Raw genomic sequence first — 25,000 nt, forward strand, 5'->3', positions numbered from 1 at the left:
TGTTCTGTTCTGTAGGGTCTAGGAGTGGAATAGACAGACTGGCCTGCTGCTCTGCTGTTCTGTTCTGTAGGGTCTAGGAGTGGAATAGACAGACTGGCCTGCTGTTCTGTTCTGTAGGGTCTAGGAGTGGAATAGACAGACTGGCCTGCTGCTCTGCTGTTCTGTTCTGTCCTGTAGGGTCTAGGAGTGGAATAGACAGACTGGCCTGCTGCTCTGTTCTGTAGGGTCTAGGAGTGGAATAGACAGACTGGCCTGCTGTTCTGTTCTGTAGGGTCTAGGAGTGGAATAGACAGACTGGCCTGCTGTTCTGTTCTGTAGGGTCTAGGAGTGGAATAGACAGACTGGTTTCACTACAACACACAGCGTGTTGCTCTCGTCTCTTCTCACTCTGTAATGTAAAGCAGAACAGATCAGTTTAATCTCTCTGATTAGTAGAGTTTCTACTGCTTCTGCTTGGGTCAGCACGGTACTGATCACACACACAACCACACACACACTCACAACAACAACACACACACGCTCACACCACACACACACACGCTCATATCACACACACTCACGCTCACATCACACACACAACCACACACACACTCAGAACAACAACACACACGCTCACACCACACACACACACACACGCTCACACCACACACACACACTCACGCTCACATCACACACACAACCACACACACACTCAGAACAACAACACACACGCGCTCACACCACACACGCTCACACCACACACACACACGCTCACATCACACACACAACCACACACACACTCACAACAACAACACACACACGCTCACACCACACACACACACGCTCATATCACACACACTCACGCTCACATCACGCTCACAACCACACACACACTCAGAACAACAACACACACACGCTCACACCACACACACACACACACACGCTCACACCACACACACACACACACACACACACACACACACACACACACACACACACACCATTGGGGAAGGAAAGGTAAACGTTAAATCACGGCTGCTGTAAACCTTGTTAGTCATTGCTATGATTTCTCAGTCTGGTAGTTAACCCTGACGTGATGTTTACCTGACTGACTGTCATATCCCTCTACAGAGCTAGATATCAGTGATGTTTACCTGACTGACTGTCATATCCCTCTACAGAGCTAGATACCAGTGATGTTTACCTGACTGACTGTCATATCCCTCTACAGAGCTAGATATCACTGATGTTTACCTGACTGACTGTCATATCCCTCTACAGAGCTAGATATCAGTGATGTTTACCTGACTGACTGACTGTCATATCCCTCTACAGAGCTAGATATCAGTGATGTTTACCTGACTGACTGTCATATCCCTCTACAGAGCTAGATATCAGTGATGTTTACCTGACTGACTGACTGTCATATCCCTCTACAGAGCTAGATATCACTGATGTTTACCTGACTGACTGTCATATCCCTCTACAGAGCTAGATATCAGTGATGTTTACCTGACTGACTGTCATATCCCTCTACAGAGCTAGATATCAGTGATGTTTACCTGACTGACTGTCATATCCCTCTACAGAGCTAGATATCACTGATGTTTACCTGACTGACTGTCATATCCCTCTACAGAGCTAGATATCACTGATGTTTACCTGACTGACTGACTGTCATATCCCTCTACAGAGCTAGATATCAGTGATGTTTACCTGACTGACTGTCATATCCCTCTACAGAGCTAGATATCACTGATGTTTACCTGACTGACTGTCATATCCCTCTACAGAGCTAGATATCACTGATGTTTACCTGACTGACTGACTGTCATATCCCTCTACAGAGCTAGATATCAGTGATGTTTACCTGACTGACTGTCATATCCCTCTACAGAGCTAGATATCACTGATGTTTACCTGACTGACTGTCATATCCCTCTACAGAGCTAGATATCACTGATGTTTACCTGACTGACTGACTGTCATATCCCTCTACAGAGCTAGATATCACTGATGTTTACCTGACTGACTGTCATATCCCTCTACAGAGCTAGATATCAGTGATGTTTACCTGACTGACTGTCATATCCCTCTACATAGCTAGATATCAGTGATGTTTACCTGACTGACTGTCATATCCCTCTACAGAGCTAGATATCAGTGATGTTTACCTGACTGACTGACTGTCATATCCCTCTACAGAGCTAGATATCACTGATGTTTACCTGACTGACTGTCATATCCCTCTACAGAGCTAGATATCAGTGATGTTTACCTGACTGACTGTCATATCCCTCTACAGAGCTAGATATCAGTGATGTTTACCTGACTGACTGTCATATCCCTCTACAGAGCTAGATATCACTGATGTTTACCTGACTGACTGTCATATCCCTCTACAGAGCTAGATATCAGTGATGTTTACCTGACTGACTGTCATATCCCTCTACAGAGCTAGATATCAGTGATGTTTACCTGACTGACTGACTGTCATATCCCTCTACAGAGCTAGATATCAGTGATGTTTACCTGACTGACTGACTGTCATATCCCTCTACAGAGCTAGATATCACTGATGTTTACCTGACTGACTGACTGTCATATCCCTCTACAGAGCTAGATATCAGTGATGTTTACCTGACTGACTGACTGTCATATCCCTCTACAGAGCTAGATATCAGTGATGTTTACCTGACTGACTGACTGTCATATCCCTCTACAGAGCTAGATATCACTGATGTTTACCTGACTGACTGACTGACTGTCATATCCCTCTACAGAGCTAGATATCAGTGATGTTTACCTGACAACCAGGGTTGCACGCCAGACCCAGTCATGTGAAATCCTTAGATCCATAAATTAGGACCTAATGAATTTATTTCAATTGACTGATTTCTTTATGTGAACTGTAACTCAGTAAAATCTTTGAAATTGTTGCATGTTGCGTTTTATATTTTTGTTCAGAATAGTTTATTATCCTAATTAACAGTATAAGCGAAAAGGAAATTAGCATTCAGCCTGGCCTCTTTCTCTCTCTCTGGCAGATTCATATTGTGTCAACATAACAACACAATGAATATTTATTTTTCAAGATGACATATTTATTCCACTTTGATAATTAACCCAGAAAGGAGAATAAGTTGTTTTCTTTCATCTGTCAATTAAACAATAAGTAGATTTAGTCGTGAATCTGGAAATGTCTTGTTTCATAATTAGAAGGCAGTTCAAGGATCTCTGTCATTCTCACCCTCTCTGTCTGTCTGTCTGTCTGTCTGTCTGTCTGTCTGTCTGTCTGTCTGTCTGTCTGTCTGTCTGTCTCTCTGTCATTCTCACCCAGTCTGAGAGTCTGTGTCTGTCTGTCTGTCTGTCTGTCTGTCTGTCTGTCTGTCTGTCTGTCTGTCTGTCATTCTGACCCAGTCTGAGAGTCTGTGTCTGTCTGTCTCTGTCATTCTCACCCAGTCTGAGAGTCTGTGTCTGTCTGTCTCTGTCATTCTCACCCTGTCTGAGAGTCTCTGTCATTCTCACCCTGTCTGTCTGTCTGTCTGTCTGTCTGTCTGTCTGTCTGTCTGTCTGTCTGTCTGTCTGTCTGTCTGTCATTCTCACCCAGTCTGAGAGTCTGTGTATGAGAGACATGTAGAACACATTTACAGTATTAGAGACATGTAGAACACATTTACAGTATGAGAGACATGTAGAACACATTTACAGTATTAGAGACATGTAGACCACATTTACAGTATTAGAGACATGTAGAACACATTTACAGTATTAGAGACATGTAGAACACATTTACAGTATTAGAGACATGTAGAACACATTTACAGTATTAGAGACATGTAGAACACATTTACAGTATTAGAGACATGTAGACCACATTTACAGTATTAGAGACATGTAGAACACATTTACAGTATTAGAGACATGTAGAACACATTTACAGTATGAGAGACATGTAGAACACATTTACAGTATGATAGACATGTAGAACACATTTACAGTATGATAGACATGTAGATCACATTTACAGTATTAGAGACATGTAGATCACATTTACAGTATTAGAGACATGTAGAACACATTTACAGTATTATGTGTAGAACACAGTATTATGTGTAGAACACATTTACAGTATTAGAGACATGTAGATCACATTTACAGTATTAGAGACATGTAGAACACATTTACAGTATGATAGACATGTAGATCACATTTACAGTATTAGAGACATGTAGAACACATTTACAGTATGCGAGACATGTAGAACACATTTACAGTATGATAGACATGTAGATCACATTTACAGTATTAGAGACATGTAGAACACATTTACAGTATGAGAGACATGTAGAACACATTTACAGTATTAGAGACATGTAGAACACATTTACGGTATTAGAGACATGTAGAACACATTTACAGTATTAGAGACATGTAGAACACATTTACAGTTTTAGAGACATGTAGAACACATTTACAGTATGAGAGACATGTAGAACACATTTACAGTATTAGAGACATGTACATTTTGTCTTGCCCATTCACCCTCTGAATTGCACAAATACTCAAGGCTTAAACATTCATGTTTTGTCTACTCAGTGTAAAAATCCCCGTTTTAGGTCAGTTAGGATCACCACTTTAATTTAAGAATGTGAAATGTCAGAATAATAGTAGAGATAATTATTTATTTCAGCTTTGATTTCTTTCATCACATTCCCAGTGGGTCAGAAGTTTACATACACTCAATTAGTATTTGGTAGCATTGCCTTTAAATTGTTTAACTTGGGTCAAACGTTTTGGGTAGCCTTCCACAAGCTTCTCACAATAAGTTGGATACATTTTGGCTCATTCCTCCTGACAGAGCTGGTGTAACTGAGTCAGGTTTGTAGGCCTCCTTGCTCGCACATGCTTTTTCAGTTCTGCCCATAAATGTTCTATAGGGTTGAGGTCAGGGCCCTGTGATGGCCACTCCAATACCTTGACTTTGTTGTCCTTAAGCCATTTTTTCACAACTTTGGAAGTATGCTTGGGGTCATTGTCCATTTGGAAGATCCATTTTTGACCAAGCTTTAACTTCCTGACTGATGTCTTGAGATGTTGCTTCAATATATCCACATAATTTTCAATACTAATGATGTCCGCTATTTTGTGAAGTGCACCAGCCCCTCCTGCAGCAAAGCACCCCCACAACATGATGCTGCCACCCCCGTGCTTCACGGTTGGGATAGTGTTCTTCGGCTTGCAATCCTCCCCCTTTTTCCTCCAAACATAACGATGGTCATTATGGCCAAACAGTTCTATTCTTGTTTCATCAGACCAGATGACATTTCTCCAAAAAGTACGATCTTTGTCCCCATGTAAACCGTAGTCTGTCTTTTTTATGGCGGTTTTGGAGCAGTGGCTTCTTCCTTGCTGAGTGGCCTTTCAGGTTATGTCGATATAGGACTCGTTTTACTGTGGATATAGATCCTTTTGTACCTGTTTCCTCCAGCATCTTCACAAGGTCCTTTGCTGTTGTTCTGAGATTGATTTGCACTTTTCGCACCAAAGTACGTTCATCTCTAGGAGACAGAACACGTCTCCTTCCTGAGAGGTATTTTTATTTATTTGATTTATTACACCTTTATTTAACCAGGTCGGCCCGTATTTCACCTTTATTTAACCAGGTCGGCCCGTTGAGAACACCTTTATTTAACCAGGTCGGCCAGTTGAGAACACCTTTATTTAACCAGGTCGGCCCGTATTTCACCTTTATTTAACCAGGTCGGCCCGTATTTCACCTTTGTTTAACCAGGTAGGCCAGTTGAGAACACCTTTGTTTAACCAGGTAGGCCAGTTGAGAACACCTTTATTTAACCAGGTCGGCCCGTTGAGAACAAGTTCTCATTTACAACTGCGACCTGGCCAAGATAAAGCAAAGCAGTTCAACACATACAACAACAACAGAGTTACACATGGAGTAAAACAAACATATGTAGCCATCCTCTGTGGTTCAATGTGGAGTAGTAATGTAGCCGTCCTCTGTGGTTCAATGTGGAGTAGTAATGTAGCCATCCTCTGTGGTTCAATGTGGAGTAGTAATGTAGCCATCCTCTGTGGTTCAATGTGGAGTAGTAATGTAGCCATCCTCTGTGGTTCAATGTGGAGTAGTAATGTAGCCATCCTCTGTGGTTCAATGTGGAGTAGTAATGTAGCCATCCTCTGTGGTTCAATGTGGAGTAGTAATGTACCCATCCTGTGGCAGTGGTTCAATGTGGAGTAGTAATGTACCCATCCTCTGGCAGTGGTTCAATGTGGAGTAGTAATGTAGCCATCCTCTGGCTGTGGTTCAATGTACAGTAGTAATGTAGCCATCCTCTGGCTGTGGTTCAATGTGGAGTAGTAATGTACCCATCCTCTGGCAGTGGTTCAATGTGGAGTAGTAATGTAGCCATCCTCTGGCTGTAGTTCAATGTGGAGTAGTAATGTAGCCATCCTCTGGCTGTGGTTCAATGTACAGTAGTAATGTAGCCATCCTCTGTGGTTCAATGTGGAGTAGTAATGTAGCCATCCTCTGTGGTTCAATGTGGAGTAGTAATGTAGCCATCCTCTGGCTATGGTTCAATGTGGAGTAGTAATGTAGCTATCCTCTGGCTGTGGTTCAATGTGGAGTTGCAATGTAGCTGTCCTCTGGCTGTGGTTCAATGTGGAGTAGTAATGTACCCATCCTCTGGCTGTGGTTCAATGTGGAGTAGTAATGTAGCCATCCTCTGTGGTTCAATGTGGAGTAGTAATGTAGCCATCCTCTGGTCGTGGTTCAATGTGGAGTAGTAATATAGCCATCCTCTGTGGTTCAATGTGGAGTAGTAATGTAGCCATCCTCTGTGGTTCAATGTGGAGTAGTAATGTAGCCATCCTCTGGCTGTGGTTCAATGTGGAGTAGTAATGTAGCCATCCTCTGTGGTTCAATGTAGAGTAGTAATGTAGATGTTCTCTGGCTGTGGTTCAATGTGGAGTAGTAATGTAGCCATCCTCAGTGGTTCAATGTGGAGTAGTAATGTAGCCGTCCTCTGGCTGTGGTTCAATGTGGAGTAGTAATGTACCCATCCTCTGGCTGTGGTTCAATGTGGAGTAGTAATGTAGCCATCCTCTGTGGTTCAATGTGGAGTAGTAATGTAGCCATCCTCTGGCTGTGGTTCAATGTGGAGTAGTAATGTAGCCATCCTCAGTGGTTCAATGTGGAGTAGTAATGTAGCCATCCTCTGGCAGTGGTTCAATGTGGAGTAGTAATGTACCCATCCTCTGTGGTTCAATGTGGAGTAGTAATGTAGCCATCCTCTGGCTGTGGTTCAATGTACAGTAGTAATGTAGCCATCCTCTGTGGTTCAATGTGGAGTAGTAATGTACCCATCCTCTGACTGTGGTTCAATGTACAGTAGTAATGTAGCCATCCTCTGTGATTCAATGTGGAGTAGTAATGTAGCCATCCTCTGGCTGTGGTTCAATGTGGAGTAGTAATGTACCCATCCTCTGACTGTGGTTCAATGTACAGTAGTAATGTAGCCATCCTCTGGCTGTTGTTCAATGTGGAGTAGTAATGTAGCCATCCTCTGTGATTCAATGTGGAGTAGTAATGTAGCCATCCTCTGGCTGTGGTTCAATGTGGAGTAGTAATGTAGCCATCCTCTGGCTGTGGTTCAATGTGGAGTAGTAATGTAGCCATCCTCTGTGGTTCAATGTACAGTAGTAATGTAGCCATCCTCTGGCTGTGGTTCAATGTACAGTAGTAATGTAGCCATCCTCTGTGGTTCAATGTGGAGTAGTAATGTACCCATCCTCTGGCTGTGGTTCAATGTGGAGTAGTAATGTACCCATTCTCTGTGGTTCAATGTGGAGTAGTAATGTACCCATCCTCTGTAGTTCAATGTACAGTAGTAATGTAGCCATCCTCTGTGGTTCAATGTGGAGTAGTAATGTACCCATCCTCTGTGGTTCAATGTACAGTAGTAATGTAGCCATCCTCTGTGGTTCAATGTACAGTAGTAATGTACCCATCCTCTGTGGTTCAATGTACAGTAGTAATGTACCCATCCTCTGTGGTTCAATGTACAGTAGTAATGTACCCATCCTCTGTGGTTCAATGTACAGTAGTAATGTACCCATCCTCTGTGGTTCAATGTACAGTAGTAATGTAGCAGTTGTTTGACAGTCACATTTCCTTCACTCAGTCATTTCCTGTCATTTCTCTGGAGATTGATGATTATCCAGTGGAGGAAATAGAGCATATAAACCAGCTGTTCTGAACTAATATTTATACCAAACGTTTTAGGGTCCAATCCCAGATCGGCTACATATCTCTTAGGGTCCAAACCCAGATCGGCTACATATCTCTTAGGGTCCAAACCCAGATCGGCTACATATTTCTTAGGGTCCAAACCCAGATCGGCTACATATCTCTTAGGGTCCAAACCCAGATCGGCTACATATCTCTTAGGGTCCAAACCCAGATCGGCTACATATCTCTTAGGGTCCAAACCCAGATCGGCTACATATCTCTTAGGGTCCAAACCCAGATCGGCTACATATCTCTTAGGGTCCAAACCCAGATCGGCTACATATCTCTTAGGGTCCAATCCCAGATCGGCTACATATCTCCACATCCATAGACCTTGTGTTATTTTTGTCCTCCACCACACAGTCGGCAGGAAAAGGGTTAGCGAACTACTTTACCTCTACTACCTTACCATGACAAATATCTTCAATCTCTAACGTCAACGTTGAACAATGACAAGTCAGCCTTTGAATCATGTTTTTAATGAACAGCAAGGTGAGCTTACAACATGGTTTGTTCGGTTTGCAGTAGCGTTAAATGCTTTAGCTAGATTCATTACATCCCTCTGGGTTTCACCAGATCACAGCCTGGGGCGGCAGGGTAGCCTAGTGGTTAGAGCGTTGGAAGGTTGTAAGTTCAAACCCCCGAGCTGACAAGGTACAAAATCTGTCGTTCTGCCCCTGAACAAGGCAGTTAACCCACTGTTCCTAGGCCGTCATTGAAGATAAGAATTTGTTCTTAACTGACTTGCCTAGTAAAATAAAGATAAAATAAATCAATAAAAAAAACAGCCTGGTTCTGGAGTCCCTAAAACATTAAACAACATGGGTTAACGAGTCATACGAATGTCCAACACCCATATAACCAGCTACATGTATAGCTAGTTGGCTAATGTTAGCTAGTCAGCTTGTTAAATAGCGATTTTTATAAATGAATTTTATGTCAACATATGCATAATCGTTTCCCTACATGAAGTAAAATGTGTTGCGTGATTGGTTAGGAAGTTGTAATGACTCTCTGTTCCGTCAGAAGCTCTTCAGAAGCTCGTTCTCTGGTGTATAATTCATGGTGTTGTGATGTTCAGAGGAGGAGAGTTGTCTTCTAGGAACTGCTAGTCTGTTCTGTTCTGTTCCAATCTGTTCTGTTCTGTTCCAGTCTGTTCTGTTTTACTCTGTTCTGTTCTGTTCTGTTCCAGTCTGTTCTGTTCTACTCTGTTCCAATCTGTTCTGTTCTACTCTGTTCTGTTCTGTTCTGTTCTGTTCTGTTCCAGTCTGTTCTGTTCTGTTCCAGTCTGTTCTGTTCTACTCTGTTCCAATCTGTTCTGTTCTACTCTGTTCTGTTCTGTTCTGTTCCAGTCTGTTCTGTTCTACTCTGTTCTGTTCTGTTCTGTTCTGTTCCAGTCTGTTCTGTTCTGTTCTGTTCTGTTCCAATCTGTTCTGTTCTACTCTGTTCTGTTCTGTTCCAGTCTGTTCTGTTCTACTCTGTTCTGTTCTACTCTGTTCTGTTCTGTTCTGTTCCAGTCTGTTCTGTTCTACTCTGTTCTGTTCTACTCTGTTCTGTTCTGTTCCAGTCTGTTCTGTTCTACTCTGTTCTGTTCTGTTCTACTCTGTTCTGTTCTGTTCCAATCTGTTCTGTTCTACTCTGTTCTGTTCTACTCTCTTCCAATCTGTTCTGTTCTGTTCCAATCTGTTCTGTTCTACTCTGTTCTGTTCTACTCTCTTCCAATCTGTTCTGTTGTATTTTGTTATATTCTACTCTGTTCTGTTCTACTCTGTTCTGTTCTGTTCCAATCTGTTCTGTTCTACTCTGTTCTGTTCCAATCTGTTCTACTCTGTTATGTTCCAATCTGTTCTGTTCTGTTCCAATCTGTTCTGTTCTGTTCCAGTCTGTTCTGTTCTACTCTGTTCTGTTCTGTTCTGTTCTACTCTGTTCTGTTCTGTTCTACTCTGTTCTGTTCCAATCTGCTCTGTTCTGTTCTGTTCCAATCTGTTCTGTTCCAATCTGTTCTGTTCTGTTCTGTTCCAATCTGTTCTGTTCTACTCTGTTCTGTTCTGTTCTGTTCTACTCTGTTCTGATCTGATCTGTTCTGTTCTGTTCTGTTCCAATCTGTTCTGTTCTGTTCTGTTCTGTTCTGTTCCAATCTGTTCTGTTCTGTTCTGTTCCAATCTGTTCTGTTCTGTTCTGTTCCAATCTGTTCTGTTCTGTTCTGTTCCAATCTGTTCTGTTCTGTTCCAATCTGTTCTGTTCTGTTCTGTTCCAATCTGTTCTGTTCTGTTCTGTTCCAATCTGTTCTGTTCTGTTCCAATCTGTTCTGTTCTGTTCTGTTCCAATCTGTTCTGTTCTGTTCCAATCTGTTCTGTTCTCTTCTAGTCCTCTGAAGTCCTCTGATGACTAACATGGACAGATCTGTCTGATGTGGTCAACACTGTCTGGCACCATTAGACTGTCTTTCAGCCTCTCCTTCATAATCCCCTCTCTCCTCTCTGTCAGTCCCAAGACTCCATGTTACCACTGGGCCTGTTTCCCGCTATCCAATTGGACTAGATTTTGTCCACTAACCTTACAACCAAATTCATATGAAAAGTAGAAGTTATAGTCTCTCTCCCTGGTAGCCCTCATAACAACAACAATCTCAACATAACTGTCTTGGTGCTCAGACTTTCCCTCAGTCAGCAGTGTTCTGTTAGAGGACACACACCTACTGGAGAGAGGGACACACACCTACTGGAGAGTGGGACACACACCTACAGCTAATCTATGGTTATGGAGAGAGGGACACACACCTACAGCTAATCTATGGCTATGGAGAGAGGGACACACACCTACAGCTAATGTATGGCTATGGAGAGAGGGACATACACCTTCAGCTAATCTATGGCTATGGAGAGAGGGACATACACCTACAGCTAATCTATGGTTATGGAGAGAGGGACACACACCTACAGCTAATCTATGGCTATGGAGAGAGGGACACACACCTACAGCTAATCTATGGTTATGGAGAGAGGGACATACACCTACAGCTAATCTATGGCTATGGAGAGAGGGACATACACCTACAGCTAATCTATGGCTATGGAGAGAGGGACACACACACACCTACAGCTAATGTATGGCTATGGAGAGAGGGACACACACCTACAGCTAATCTATGGCTATGGAGAGAGGGACACACACCTACAGCCAATCTATGACTATGGAGAGAGGGACACACACCTACAGCCACTCTATGACTATGGAGAGAGGGACACACACCTACAGCTAATCTATGGCTATGGAGAGAGGGACACACACACCTACAGCTAATCTATGGCTATGGAGAGAGGGACATACACCTACAGCTAATCTATGGCTATGGAGAGAGGGACACACACAGCTAAATCTATGGCTATGGAGAGAGGGACACACACAGCTAAATCTATGGCTATGGAGAGAGGGACACACACAGCTAAATCTATGGCTATGGAGAGAGGGACACACACAGCTAAATCTATGGCTATGGAGAGAGGGACACACACAGCTAAATCTATGACTATGGAGAGAGGGACACACACAGCTAAATCTATGGCTATGGAGAGAGGGACACACACAGCTAAATCTATGGCTATGGAGAGAGGGACACACACAGCTAAATCTATGGCTATGGAGAGAGGGACACACACAGCTAAATCTATGGCTATGGAGAGAGGGACACACACAGCTAAATCTATGGCTATGGAGAGAGGGACACACACAGCTAAATCTATGGCTATGGAGAGAGGGACACACACAGCTAAATCTATGGCTATGGAGAGAGGGACACACACAGCTAAATCTATGGCTATGGAGAGAGGGACACACACAGCTAAATCTATGGCTATGGAGAGAGGGACACACACAGCTAAATCTATGGCTATGGAGAGAGGGACACACACAGCTAAATCTATGGCTATGGAGAGAGGGACACACACAGCTAAATCTATGGCTATGGAGAGAGGGACACACACAGCTAAATCTATGGCTATGGAGAGAGGGACACACACAGCTAAATCTATGGCTATGGAGAGAGGGACACACACAGCTAAATCTATGGCTATGGAGAGAGGGACACACACAGCTAAATCTATGGCTATGGAGAGATGGACACACACAGCTAAATCTATGGCTATGGAGAGAGGGACACACACAGCTAAATCTATGGCTATGGAGAGAGGGACATTTGTAACAGCGTTTGTTGAAAGTGCAGCTAGATAAAAAAAAGAGAGGCGTCTCTGTAGCTCAAGGATATTTGTTCCGACAGAGATACGGAATTGTTTAATGTCCAGACTACCATCGTAGTGTGGTTTAGTCTAGTTCATTCTCATTCATCATGGGAGTCTGAAGAGCCTCTGTCTGTTTGCCTGTTTGTCTGTCTGACGTAGACTGAGAGGCTAGAGTACTGAAATGTGGGTGACATTTTAAATCTGTTTTTCCATTTACCTTGTGAAAAACAATGCTCAACCTAATCTTTTTTTTCAAAAACAATGATTGTTTCAGTCGTTTCTCATGCAATTATGGAGCACAGTTGTTAAATGTGTGCTGTCTTCCGTCTCAGTGGGGATTTCTGTCACCGTTGGTATTTGAGCTTTCCAATTTGAGATAATTGTATAAAAACAAAATGTATTTTGTTGAATTAGATTGTTCTGTAACTACTTCATTATGATTTTCAACACGATCCAAGTCATCAGGCATACTATTGAGTCATCAGGCGTACTGTTGAGTCATCAGGCATACTATTGAGTCATCAGGCGTACTGTTGAGTCATCAGGCATACTGTTGAGTCATCAGGCGTACTGTTGAGTCATCAGGCGTACTGTTGAGTCATCAGGCATACTCATGGCTGGATGTTGAGTCATTAGGCATACTGTTGAGTCATCAGGCATACTCATGCCTGGATGTTGAGTCATCAAGCATACTGTTGCGTCATCAGGCATACTGTTGAGTCATCAGGCATACTGTTGAGTCATCAGGCGTACTGTTGAGTCATCAGGCATACTGTTGAGTCATCAGGTGTACTGTTGAGTCATCAGGCACACTGTTGAGTCATCAGGCATACTGTTGAGTCATCAGGCATACTGTGTAGTCATCAGGCGTACTGTTGAGTCATCAAGCATACTGTTGAGTCATCAGGCATACTGTTGAGTTATCAGGCATACTGTTGAGTCATCAGGCGTACTGTTGAGTCATCAGGCATACTGTTGAGTCATCAGGCATACTGTTGAGTCATCAGGCACACTGTTGAGTCATCAGGCATACTGTTGAGTCATCAGGCGTACTGTTGAGTCATCAGGCGTACTGTTGAGTCATCAGGCGTACTGTTGAGTCATCAGGCACACTGTTGAGTCATCAGGCATACTGTGTAGTCATCAGGCGTACTGTTGAGTCATCAGGCACACTGTTGAGTCATCAGGCATACTGTTGAGTCATCAGGCATTCTCATGGCTGGATGTTGAGTCATCAGGCATACTGTTGAGTCATCAGGCATACTGTTGAGTCATCAGGCATACTGTTGAGTCATCAGGCGTACTGTTGAGTCATCAGGCGCACTGTTGAGTCATCAGGCACACTGTTGAGTCATCAGGCATACTGTTGAGTCATCAGGCATTCTCATGGCTGGATGTTGAGTCTTCAGGCATACTCATGGTTAGATGTTGAGTCATCAAGCATTCTGTTGAGTCACCAGGCATACTCATGGTTAGATCTTGAGTCATCAAGCATTCTGTTGAGTCATCAAGCATACTGTTGAGTCATCAAGCGTACTGCGGAGTCATCAAGTATACTCACAGCTGGATGTTGAGTCATCAAGCATACTGTTGAGTCATCAAGCATTTTGTTCAGTCATCAAGCATACTGTTGAGTCATCAAGCATACTGCTGAGTCAGTGTAGTTCAGCCTTCTGTCTGAAGCTTTTGGGAGTGTAGTAGTGGTGTAGTGTAGTAGTAGTGTAGTGTAGTAGTAGTGGTGTAGTGTAGTAGTGTTGTAGTGTAGTAGTAGTGTAGTAGTGGTGTAGTGTAGTAGTGTAGTAGTGGTGTAGTGTAGTAGTGGTGTAGTGGTGTAGTGTAGCTGTAGTGTAGTAGTGGTGTAGTGTAGTAGTGTAGTAGTAGTGTAGTAGTGTAGTAGTGGTGTAGTAGTAGTGTAGAAGTGTAGTAGTGGTGTAGTGTAGTAGTGGTGTAGTTTATTAGTAGTAGTGGTGTAGTGGTGGTGTAGTGTATTAGTGGTGTAGTGGTGGTGTATTGTAGTAGTGGTGTAGTGTAGTAGTGGTGGAGTAGTGTAGTAGTGTGTAGTGGAGTAGTAGTGGTGTAGTAGTGGTTTAGTGTACTGTAGTGGTGTAGTAGTGGTATAGTGTAGTAGTGGTGGTGTAGTGTAGTAGTGGTGTAGTGTTGTAGTGTACTGTAGTAGTAGTGTAGTAGTATTGTAGTGGTGTAGTGTAGTAGTGGTGTAGTAGTGTTGTAGTGGTGTAGTGTAGTAGTGTAGTAGTGTAGTAGTGGTGTAGTGTAGTAGTCGTGTAGTGATGTAGTGTAGTAGTGGTGTGGTGTAGTGTAGTAGTGGTGTAGTGTAGTAGTAGTGGTGTAGTGTAGTAGTGGTGTAGTGTTGTAGTGGTGTGGTGTAGTAGTGGTGTAGTGTAGTAGTAGTGTAGTAGTGGTGTAGTGTTGTAGTGGTGTGGTGTAGTAGTGGTGTAGTGTTGTAGTGGTGTAGTGTTGTAGTGGTGTAGTGGTGTAGTGTAGTAGTAGTGTAGTGTTGTAGTAGTAGTGGTGTAGTGGTGTAGTGTTGTAGTGGTGTAGTGTGGTAGTAGTGGTGTAGTGTGGTAGTGGTGTAGTGTAGTAGTCGTGTAGTGATGTAGTGTAGTAGTGGTGTGGTGTAGTGTAGTAGTGGTGTAGTGTAGTAGTAGTGGTGTAGTGTAGTAGTGGTGTAGTGTTGTAGTGGTGTGGTGTAGTAGTGGTGTAGTGTAGTAGTAGTGTAGTAGTGGTGTAGTGTTGTAGTGGTGTGGTGTAGTAGTGGTGTAGTGGTGTAGTGGTGTAGTGGTGTAGTGTAGTAGTAGTGTAGTGTTGTAGTAGTAGTGGTGTAGTGGTGTAGTGTTGTAGTGGTGTAGTGTGGTAGTAGTGGTGTAGTGTGGTAGTGGTGTAGTGTAGTAGTGTAGTGTTGTAGTGTAGTAGTAGTGTAGTGTAGTAGTGGTGTAGTGTAGTGGTGTAGTGTTGTAGTGGTGTAGTAGTAGTGGTGTAGCGTAGTAGTGTAGTAGTGTAGTGTAGTGGTGTAGTAGCGGTATAGTGTTGTAGTAGTGTATTGTAGTGGTGTAGTAGTGTAGTGTTGTAGTGGTGTGGTGTTGTAGTGTGGTAGTGTAGTGTATAGTGTTGTAGTAGTGTATTCTAGTGGTGTAGTAGTAGTAGTGTAGTGGTGTAGTGTAGTAGTGTTGTAGTGGTGTGGTAGTAGTAGTGTAGTGGTGTAGTGTAGTAGTGTTGTAGTGGTGTGGTGTTGTAGTAGTGTATTGTAGTGGTGTAGTAGTGGTGTAGTAGTGTATTGTAGTAGTGTAGTGGTGTAGTAGCGGTATAGTGTTGTAGTGGTATAGTGTAGTAGTGTATTGTAGTGGTGTAGTGTAGTAGTGTATTGTAGTGGTGTAGTGTAGTAGTGGTATAGTGTTGTAGTAGTAGTGTAGTGGTGTAGTAGTGGTATAGTGGTATAGTGTAGTAGTGGTGTAGTGTTGTAGTGGTATAGTGTAGTAGTGGTGTACTGATGTGGTTGTGTTCATGTCTTCCATACTAACAGTGTGTCTCTCTGTCTCCTGTGTTTCAGGTTCAACTACAGATCTACTCACCATCTGACCATCAACGGCTTCTACGACTTCCTCAACTGGTTCGATGACAGGGCCTGGTACCCACTGGGCAGGATAGTGGGTGGCACGGTGAGTGGAATAACTCAAGTGTATTGTGATTGTGGGCCCTGTACCCACTATGCATTGTGAGTGGATGGGATTAGGAGAGGAAAACAGCTCTCTGTTTCTCTGGCCTGGTACCCACTGGGCACGGTGAGTGGTGGATTAGGAGAGGAAAATAGCTCTGTTTCTCTCTCTTTCTCTCTCTCTCTGTTGTTTTCTCTCTGTCTCCTGCTCTCTCCCTCTCCCTCTCGATCCTGCTCTCTCTCGATCCTGCTCTCTCGATCCTGCTCTCTCTCTTTCTCTCTCTTTCTCGGTCTTGGATTTATCCTATTTTAGTCCCCTCTGTCTCCCCCAAGGTTTACTCAGGTCTGATGATATCAGCTGGTCTCTCTGTCTCTCTCTCTCTCTCTCTCTCTCTCTCTCTCTCTCTCTCTCTCTCTCTCTCTATCTCTCTCTCTCTAGGTTTACCCAGGTCTGATGGTAACCGCTGGTCTCTCTCTCTCTCTCTCTCTCTCTCTCTCTCTCTCTCTCTCTCTCTCTCTCTCTAGATTTACCCAGGTCTGATGGTAACAGCTGGTCTCTCTCTCTCTCCAGGTTTACCCAGGTCTGATGGTAACAGCTGGTCTCTCTCTCTCTCCAGGTTTACCCAGGTCTGATGGTAACAGCTGGTCTCTCTCTCTCTCTCCAGGTTTACCCAGGTCTGATGGTAACAGCTGGTCTCTCTCTCTCCAGGTTTACCCAGGTCTGATGGTAACAGCTGGTCTCTCTCTCTCTCCAGGTTTACCCAGGTCTGATGGTAACAGCTGGTCTCTCTCTCTCTCCAGGTTTACCCAGGTCTGATGGTAACAGCTGGTCTCTCTCTCTCTCTCCAGGTTTACCCAGGTCTGATGGTAACAGCTGGTCTCTCTCTCTCTCCAGGTTTACCCAGGTCTGATGGTAACAGCTGGTCTCTCTCTCTCTCTCTCTCTCTCCAGGTTTACCCAGGTCTGATGGTAACAGCTGGTCTCTCTCTCTCTCCAGGTTTACCCAGGTCTGATGGTAACAGCTGGTCTCTCTCTCTCTCTCCAGGTTTACCCAGGTCTGATGGTAACAGCTGGTCTCTCTCTCTCCAGGTTTACCCAGGTCTGATGGTAACAGCTGGTCTCTCTCTCTCTCCAGGTTTACCCAGGTCTGATGGTAACAGCTGGTCTCTCTCTCTCCAGGTTTACCCAGGTCTGATGGTAACAGCTGGTCTCTCTCTCTCTCCAGGTTTACCCAGGTCTGATGGTAACAGCTGGTCTCTCTCTCTCCAGGTTTACCCAGGTCTGATGGTAACAGCTGGTCTCTCTCTCTCTCCAGGTTTACCCAGGTCTGATGGTAACAGCTGGTCTCTCTCTCTCCAGGTTTACCCAGGTCTGATGGTAACAGCTGGTCTCTCTCTCTCTCCAGGTTTACCCAGGTCTGATGGTAACAGCTGGTCTCATCCACTATGTTCTAAACCTGCTCCACATCACGGTGCACATCAGAGACGTGTGTGTGTTCCTGGCGCCCGTCTTCAGCGGCCTCACGTCCATCTCCACCTTCCTGCTGACCCGCGAGCTCTGGAACCAGGGGGCGGGGCTTCTGGCGGCGTGCTTCATCGCTATTGTCCCTGGTTACATCTCCCGCTCCGTGGCGGGCTCCTTCGACAATGAGGGCATCGCCATCTTTGCCCTCCAGTTTACCTACTATCTATGGGTTAGTAGAGACACACCCTCCAGTTGACATATTTTCTATGGGTTAGTAGACACACCCTTCAGTTGACATATTATCTATGGGTTATTAGACACACCCTCCAGGTTACATATTATCTATGGGTTAGTAGACACACCCTCCAGTTGACATATTATCTATGGGTTAGTAGACACACCCTCCAGTTGACATTATCTATGGGTTAGTAGAGACACACCCTCCAGTTAACATATTATCTATGGGTTAGTAGAGACACACCCTCCAGTTGACATATTATCTATGGGTTAGTAGAGACACACCCTCCAGTTGACATATTATCTATGGGTTAATAGACACACCCTCCAGTTGACATATGATCTATGTGTTAGTAGAGACACACCCTCCAGTTGACATATTATCTATGGGTTAGTAGAGACACCCTCCATTTGACATATTATCTATGGGTTGGTAGAGACACACCCTCCAGTTGACATATTATCTATGGGTTAGTAGAGACACACCCTCCAGGTTACATATTATCTATGGGTTAGTAGAGACACACCCTCCAGTTGACATATTTTCTATGGGTTAGTTGAGACACACCCTCCAGTTGACATATTATCTATGGGTTAGTAGAGACACATCCTCCAGTTGACATATTATCTATGGGTTAGTAGAGACACACCCTCCAGTTGACATATTATCTATGGGTTAGTAGAGACACACCCTCCAGTTGACATATTATCTATGGGTTAGTAGAGACACACCCTCCAATTTACATATTATCTATGGGTTAGTAGACACACCCTCCAGGTTACATATTATCTATGGGTTAAAAGAGACACACCCTCCAGTTGACATATTATCTATGTGTTAGTAGAGACACACCCTCCAGTTGACATATTATCTATGGGTTAGTAGAGACACACCCTCCAGTTGACATATTATCTATGGGTTAGTAGAGACCCACCCTCCAGTTGATATATTATCTATGGGTTAGTAGAGACACATCCTCCAGTTGACATATTATCTATGGGTTAATAGAGACACACCCTCCAGTTGACATATTATCTACGGGTTAGTAGAGACACACCCTCCTGTTTACATATTATCTATGGGTTAGTAGAGACACACTCTCCAGTTGACATTATCTATGGGTTAGTAGAGACACACCTTCTGGATGATAGCGGGGTGAACAGGCAGTGGCTCGGGTGGTTTTTGTCCTTAATTATCTTTTTGGCCTTCCTGTGACATCGGGTGGTGTAGGTGTCCTGGAGGGCAGGTAGTTTTCCCCCGATGATGCGTTGGGCAGACCGTGCCACCCTCTGACGAGCCCTGCGGTTGCAGGCGGTGCTGTTGCTGTACCAGGCGGTGATGCAGCCCGACAGGTTGCTCTCAATTGTGCATCTGTAAAGGTTTCTGAGGGTCTTGGGGGCCAATCCGAATTTCTTCAGCCTCCTGAGGTTGAAGAGGCGCTGTTGGGACTTCTTCATCACACTGTTTGTGTGGGTGGACCATTTCAGTTTGTCAGTGATGTGTACACCGAGGAACTTGAAGCTTTCCACCTTCTCCACTGCGTCACGTCATCTGTGGATAGGGGTCGTGTTCCCTCTGCTGTTCCCTGAAGTCCACGATCAGCTCCTTTGTTTTGTTTTGTTTTTTCTTGACGTTGAGGGAGAGGTTATTTTCCTGCCACCACTCTCCCAGGGCCCTCACCTCCTCCCTGTAGGCCGTCTCATCAAGCCTACTACTGTTGTGTCATCTGCAAACTTGACGATTGAGTTGGAGGCTTGCGTGGCCACGCAGTCGTGGGTGAACAGGGAGTACTGGAGGGGGCTGAGCACGCACCCTTGTGGGACGCCAGTGTTGTTTCCAACCTTCACTGCCTGGGGGTGGCCCGTTAGGAAATCCAGGACCCAGTTGCACAGGGAGGGGTTCAGACCCAGGGCCTCGAGCTTTAATAGGTGATGGAGGGTACTATGGTGTTGAATTCTGAGCTGTAGTCAATGAACAGCAACATGGGTATTGATGGGTTATGGCAGTGTGCAGTACGATTGCAATTGCATCGTCTGTGGATCTTTTGGGGCAGTAAGCAAACTGAAGTGTGTCTAGGGTGGCCGGTAGGGTGGAGGTGATAGGATCCTTGACTAGTCTCTCAAAGCACTTCATGATGACAGAAGTGAGTTCTACGGGGCGATAGTCATTTAGTTCAATTATCTTTGCTTTGTTCCTTTACCCAAGAATGGTGGCCATCTTGATTCATGTGGGCACAGCAGACTGGGATAGGGAGAGATTGAATATGTCCGTAAACACAAAATACAGTTTTATATCTTTATGTTTGAAGCCTGAAATGTGGCAAAAGGTCGCAAAGTTCAAGGGGGCCGAAAACTTTCGCAAGGCCCTGTATATCCATGGTTTCAGGTTTGGGTGGATACTGACATATATCCATGGTTTGGGTGGATACTGACATATATCCATGGTTTGGGTGGATACTGACATGTATCCATGGTTTGGGTGGATACTGACATATATCCATGGTTTGGGTGGATACTGACATGTATCCATGGTTTGGGTGGATACTGACATGTATCCATGGTTTGTGTGGATACTGACATATATCCATGGTTTCAGGTTTGTGTGGATACTGACATATATCCATGGTTTGGGTGGATACTGACATATATCCATGGTTTCAGGTTTGTGTGGATACTGACATATATCCATGGTTTCAGGTTTGGGTGGATACTGACATATATCCATGGTTTGGGTGGATACTGACATATATCCATGGTTTCTGGTTTGGGTGGATACTGACATATATCCATGGTTTGGGTGGATACTGACATATATCCATGGTTTGGGTGGATACTGACATATATCCATGGTTTCAGGTTTGGGTGGATACTGACATATATCCATGGTTTGGGTGGATACTGACATATATCCATGGTTTGGGTGGATACTGACATATATCCATGGTTTGGGTGGATACTGACATATATCCATGGTTTGGGTGGATACTGACATATATCCATGGTTTGGGTGGATACTGACATATATCCATGGTTTGGGTGGATACTGACATATATCCATGGTTTAGGTGGATACTGACATATATCCATGGTTTAGGTGGATACTGACATATATCCATGGTTTCAGGTTTGGGTGGATACTGACATATATCCATGGTTTCAGGTTTGGGTGGATACTGACATATATCCATGGTTTGGGTGGATACTGACATGTATCCATGGTTTCAGGTTTGGGTGGATACTGACATATATCCATGGTTTCAGGTTTGGGTGGATACTGACATATATCCATGGTTTGGGTGGATACTGACATGTATCCATGGTTTCTGGTTTGGGTGGATACTGACATATATCCATGGTTTGGGTGGATACTGACATATATCCATGGTTTGGGTGGATACTGACATATATCCATGGTTTGGGTGGATACTGACATATATCCATGGTTTGGGTGGATACTGACATATATCCATGGTTTAGGTGGATACTGACATATATCCATGGTTTAGGTGGATACTGACATATATCCATGGTTTCAGGTTTGGGTGGATACTGACATATATCCATGGTTTGGGTGGATACTGACATATATCCATGGTTTGGGTGGATACTGACATATATCCATGGTTTGGGTGGATACTGACATATATCCATGGTTTGGGTGGATACTGACATATATCCATGGTCTCTGGTTTGGGTGGATACTGACATGTATCCATGGTTTGGGTGGATACTGACATATATCCATGGTTTCAGGTTTGGGTGGATACTGACATATATCCATGGTTTGGGTGGATACTGACATGTATCCATGGTTTCTGGTTTGGGTGGATACTGACATATATCCATGGTTTGGGTGGATACTGACATATATCCATGGTTTGGGTGGATACTGACATATATCCATGGTTTGGGTGGATACTGACATATATCCATGGTCTCTGGTTTGGGTGGATACTGACATGTATCCATGGTTTGGGTGGATACTGACATATATCCATGGTTTCAGGTTTGGGTGGATACTGACAAATATCCATGGTTTCAGGTTTGGGTGGATACTGACATATATCCATGGTTTGGGTGGATACTGACATATATCCATGGTTTGTGTGGATACTGACATATATCCATGGTCTCAGGTTTGGGTGGATACTGACATATATCCATGGTTTGTGTGGATACTGACATATATCCATGGTTTGGGTGGATACTGACATATATCCATGGTTTGGGTGGATACTGACATATATCCATGGTTTGGGTTAATACTGACATATATCCATGGTTTGGGTGGATACTGACATATATCCATGGTTTGGGTGGATACTGACATATATCCATGGTTTGGGTGGATATTGACATATATCCATGGTTTGGGTGGATACTGACATATATCCATGGTTTGGGTGGATACTGACATATATCCATGGTTTCAGGTTTGGTTGGATACTGACATATATCCATGGTTTCAGGTTTGGGTGGATACTGACATATATCCATGGTCTCAGGTTTGGGTGGATACTGACCATTTATCCATGGTCTCAGGTTTGGGTAGCTATGCAGCTTTTCACACGTACATATTTAGTATTTTTTGCATTAGTAATTTCATATATTTCTTTATGTTATTGGTCCATGTGACCCATCATTATTTTTCATGGGAAAACGGGAAGGAGCTTGGTCGGGGAAGTGCCGGGATACCAGTCACCGGTATTAAACCCAAACGCACACACAGACACACTGCAGGATTTAATTAGTGCTTTTCCAGGGCAGATTTGGGGTCAGTTCAGTTTAGGCATTAGTTCTGGGACAAGGTTACTCATCACACGTTTTCAGGTCACCAAACAACCTCTGCTACACATGCAGCTAAACATTGAACATCCAACTATCAAAACCCTCCCATTCAGCTGTTCTATATCTGCCAGGCCTCTTCCCAAATACCTGGAGACGCTCCTGTCTTTAACTAGATGGAGGTCTGACTGAGCAGCGACTGACTAACACAGACAGACAGACATCAATGACCTGGAGATGCTCCTGTCTTTAACTAGATGGAGGTCTGACTGAGCAGCGACAGACTAACACAGACAGTCATCAATGACCTGGAGATGCTCCTGTCTTTAACTAGATGGAGGTCTGACTGAGCAGCGACTGACTAACACAGACAGACAGACATCAATGACCTGGAGATGCTCCTGTCTTTAACTAGATGGAGGTCTGACTGAGCAGCGACAGACTAACACAGACAGTCATCAATGACCTGGAGATGCTCCTGTCTTTAACTAGATGGAGGTCTGACTGAGCAGCGACAGACTAACACAGACAGTCATCAATGACCTGGAGATGCTCCTGTCTTTAACTAGATGGAGGTCTGACTGAGCAGCGACAGACTAACACAGACAGACAGTCATCAATGACCTGGAGACGCTCCTGTCTTTAACTAGATGGAGGTCTGACTGAGCAGCGACAGACTAACACAGACAGACATCAAAGACAGTGTAGTGTATAGTTAATATCTGATATCAAACTGACATCAGTTAATTAATAGATAAAAAAATAAAGTTTGGCTCCAATACTGGTGTACATGTAGAGTGCGTGTGCGTATGTGCGTGTGTGCGTGTGTGTGTGTGTGTGTGTGTGTGTGTGTGTGTGTGCGTGTGCGTATGTGCGTGTGTGCGTGTGTGCGTGTGTGCGTGTGTGTGTGTGTGTGTGTGTGTGTGTGAAGGCTGAAGGCTAAAGGCTGTTTTGAACTGCTGAATCCCCAGCCATCTCTTTCTTGCCTTAACACAGAGTAAACAAACAAACATCAAATAGGGCAAACCGACCAGCTCTCTCATCATTAATCCCAGCTGTACCTATCTAAGTGTTGTAACCGTGGCAACGTACCCCAGATACATTACTCTTCCTGTTGTTGACTTTATTTAATCTGTTTTAATGTCTCACTGGCTTTTGTGGGTCATTTAATTATCATATGTCCAATCCTAGGTTGTAAGTCAGACTTGTTTAAGTCAAGCCTTATAAACTCTATGTTACACACACACAACACATCGTACACACACACACACACACACACACACACACACACACACACACACACACACACACACACACACACACACACACACACACACACACACACACACACACACAGCCTAAGATGTCTGGTTCTGTGAGCTACAGATCTCTAGTTTGAATTGCGCTAATGCTGTGTAGTGTAGCGATCTAGCAGGTCGTTAAGGAAAAACCATGAATAATTTACTGTCCCTGTTCAATATGCAGCTGCTCTATGTCTCTACTGTTCAATATGCAGCTGCTCTATGTCTCTACTGTTCAATATGCAGCTGCTCTATGTCTCTACTGTTCAATATGCAGCTGCTCTATGTCTCTACTGTTCAATATGCAGCTGCTCTATGTCTCTACTGTTCAATATGCAGCTGTTCTATGTCTCTACTGTTCAATATGCAGCTACTCTATGTCTCTACTGTCCCTGTTCAATATGCAGCTGCTCTATGTCTCTACTGTTCAATATGCAGCTGCTCTATGTCTCTACTGTTCAATATGCAGCTGCTCTATGTCTCTACTGTTCAATATGCAGATGCTCTATGTCTCTACTGTTCAATATGCAGCTGCTCTATGTCTCTACTGTCCCTGTTCAATATGCAGCTGCTCTATGTCTCTACTGTTCAATATGCAGCTGCTCTATGTCTCTACTGTTCAATATGCAGCTGCTCTATGTCTCTACTGTCCCTGTTCAATATGCAGCTGCTCTATGTCTCTACTGTTCAATATGCAGCTGCTCTATGTCTCTACTGTCCCTGTTCAATATGCAGCTGCTCTATGTCTCTACTGTTCAATATGCAGCTGCTCTATGTCTCTACTGTCCCTGTTCAATATGCAGCTGCTCTATGTCTCTACTGTTCAATATGCAGCTGCTCTATGTCTCTACTGTTCAATATGCAGCTGCTCTATGTCTCTACTGTTCAATATGCAGCTGCTCTATGTCTCTACTGTTCAATATGCAGCTGCTCTATGTCTCTACTGTTCAATATGCAGCTGCTCTATGTCTCTACTGTTCAATATGCAGCTGCTCTATGTCTCTACTGTTCA

The 25,000-nt window shown here is 43.9% G+C and overlaps 1 protein-coding gene across 1 annotated transcript in view; it reads left to right on the forward strand.

The window, feature by feature from the left end:
• LOC139393726 (dolichyl-diphosphooligosaccharide--protein glycosyltransferase subunit STT3B-like) overlaps window positions 1–25,000 on the forward strand; it is a 74,198-nt gene that overhangs the window by 8,668 nt on the left and 40,530 nt on the right. Inside the window, exons 2-3 of the mRNA XM_071142078.1 lie at window positions 16,097–16,205; window positions 17,607–17,894. Of these exons, the coding sequence (XP_070998179.1) occupies window positions 16,097–16,205; window positions 17,607–17,894 (397 nt within the window). The remainder of the gene's footprint in view (window positions 1–16,096; window positions 16,206–17,606; window positions 17,895–25,000) is intronic.

This window comes from Oncorhynchus clarkii, unplaced genomic scaffold (genome assembly GCF_045791955.1).
Source record: "Oncorhynchus clarkii lewisi isolate Uvic-CL-2024 unplaced genomic scaffold, UVic_Ocla_1.0 unplaced_contig_8632_pilon_pilon, whole genome shotgun sequence".
NCBI lineage: Eukaryota > Metazoa > Chordata > Actinopteri > Salmoniformes > Salmonidae > Oncorhynchus > Oncorhynchus clarkii.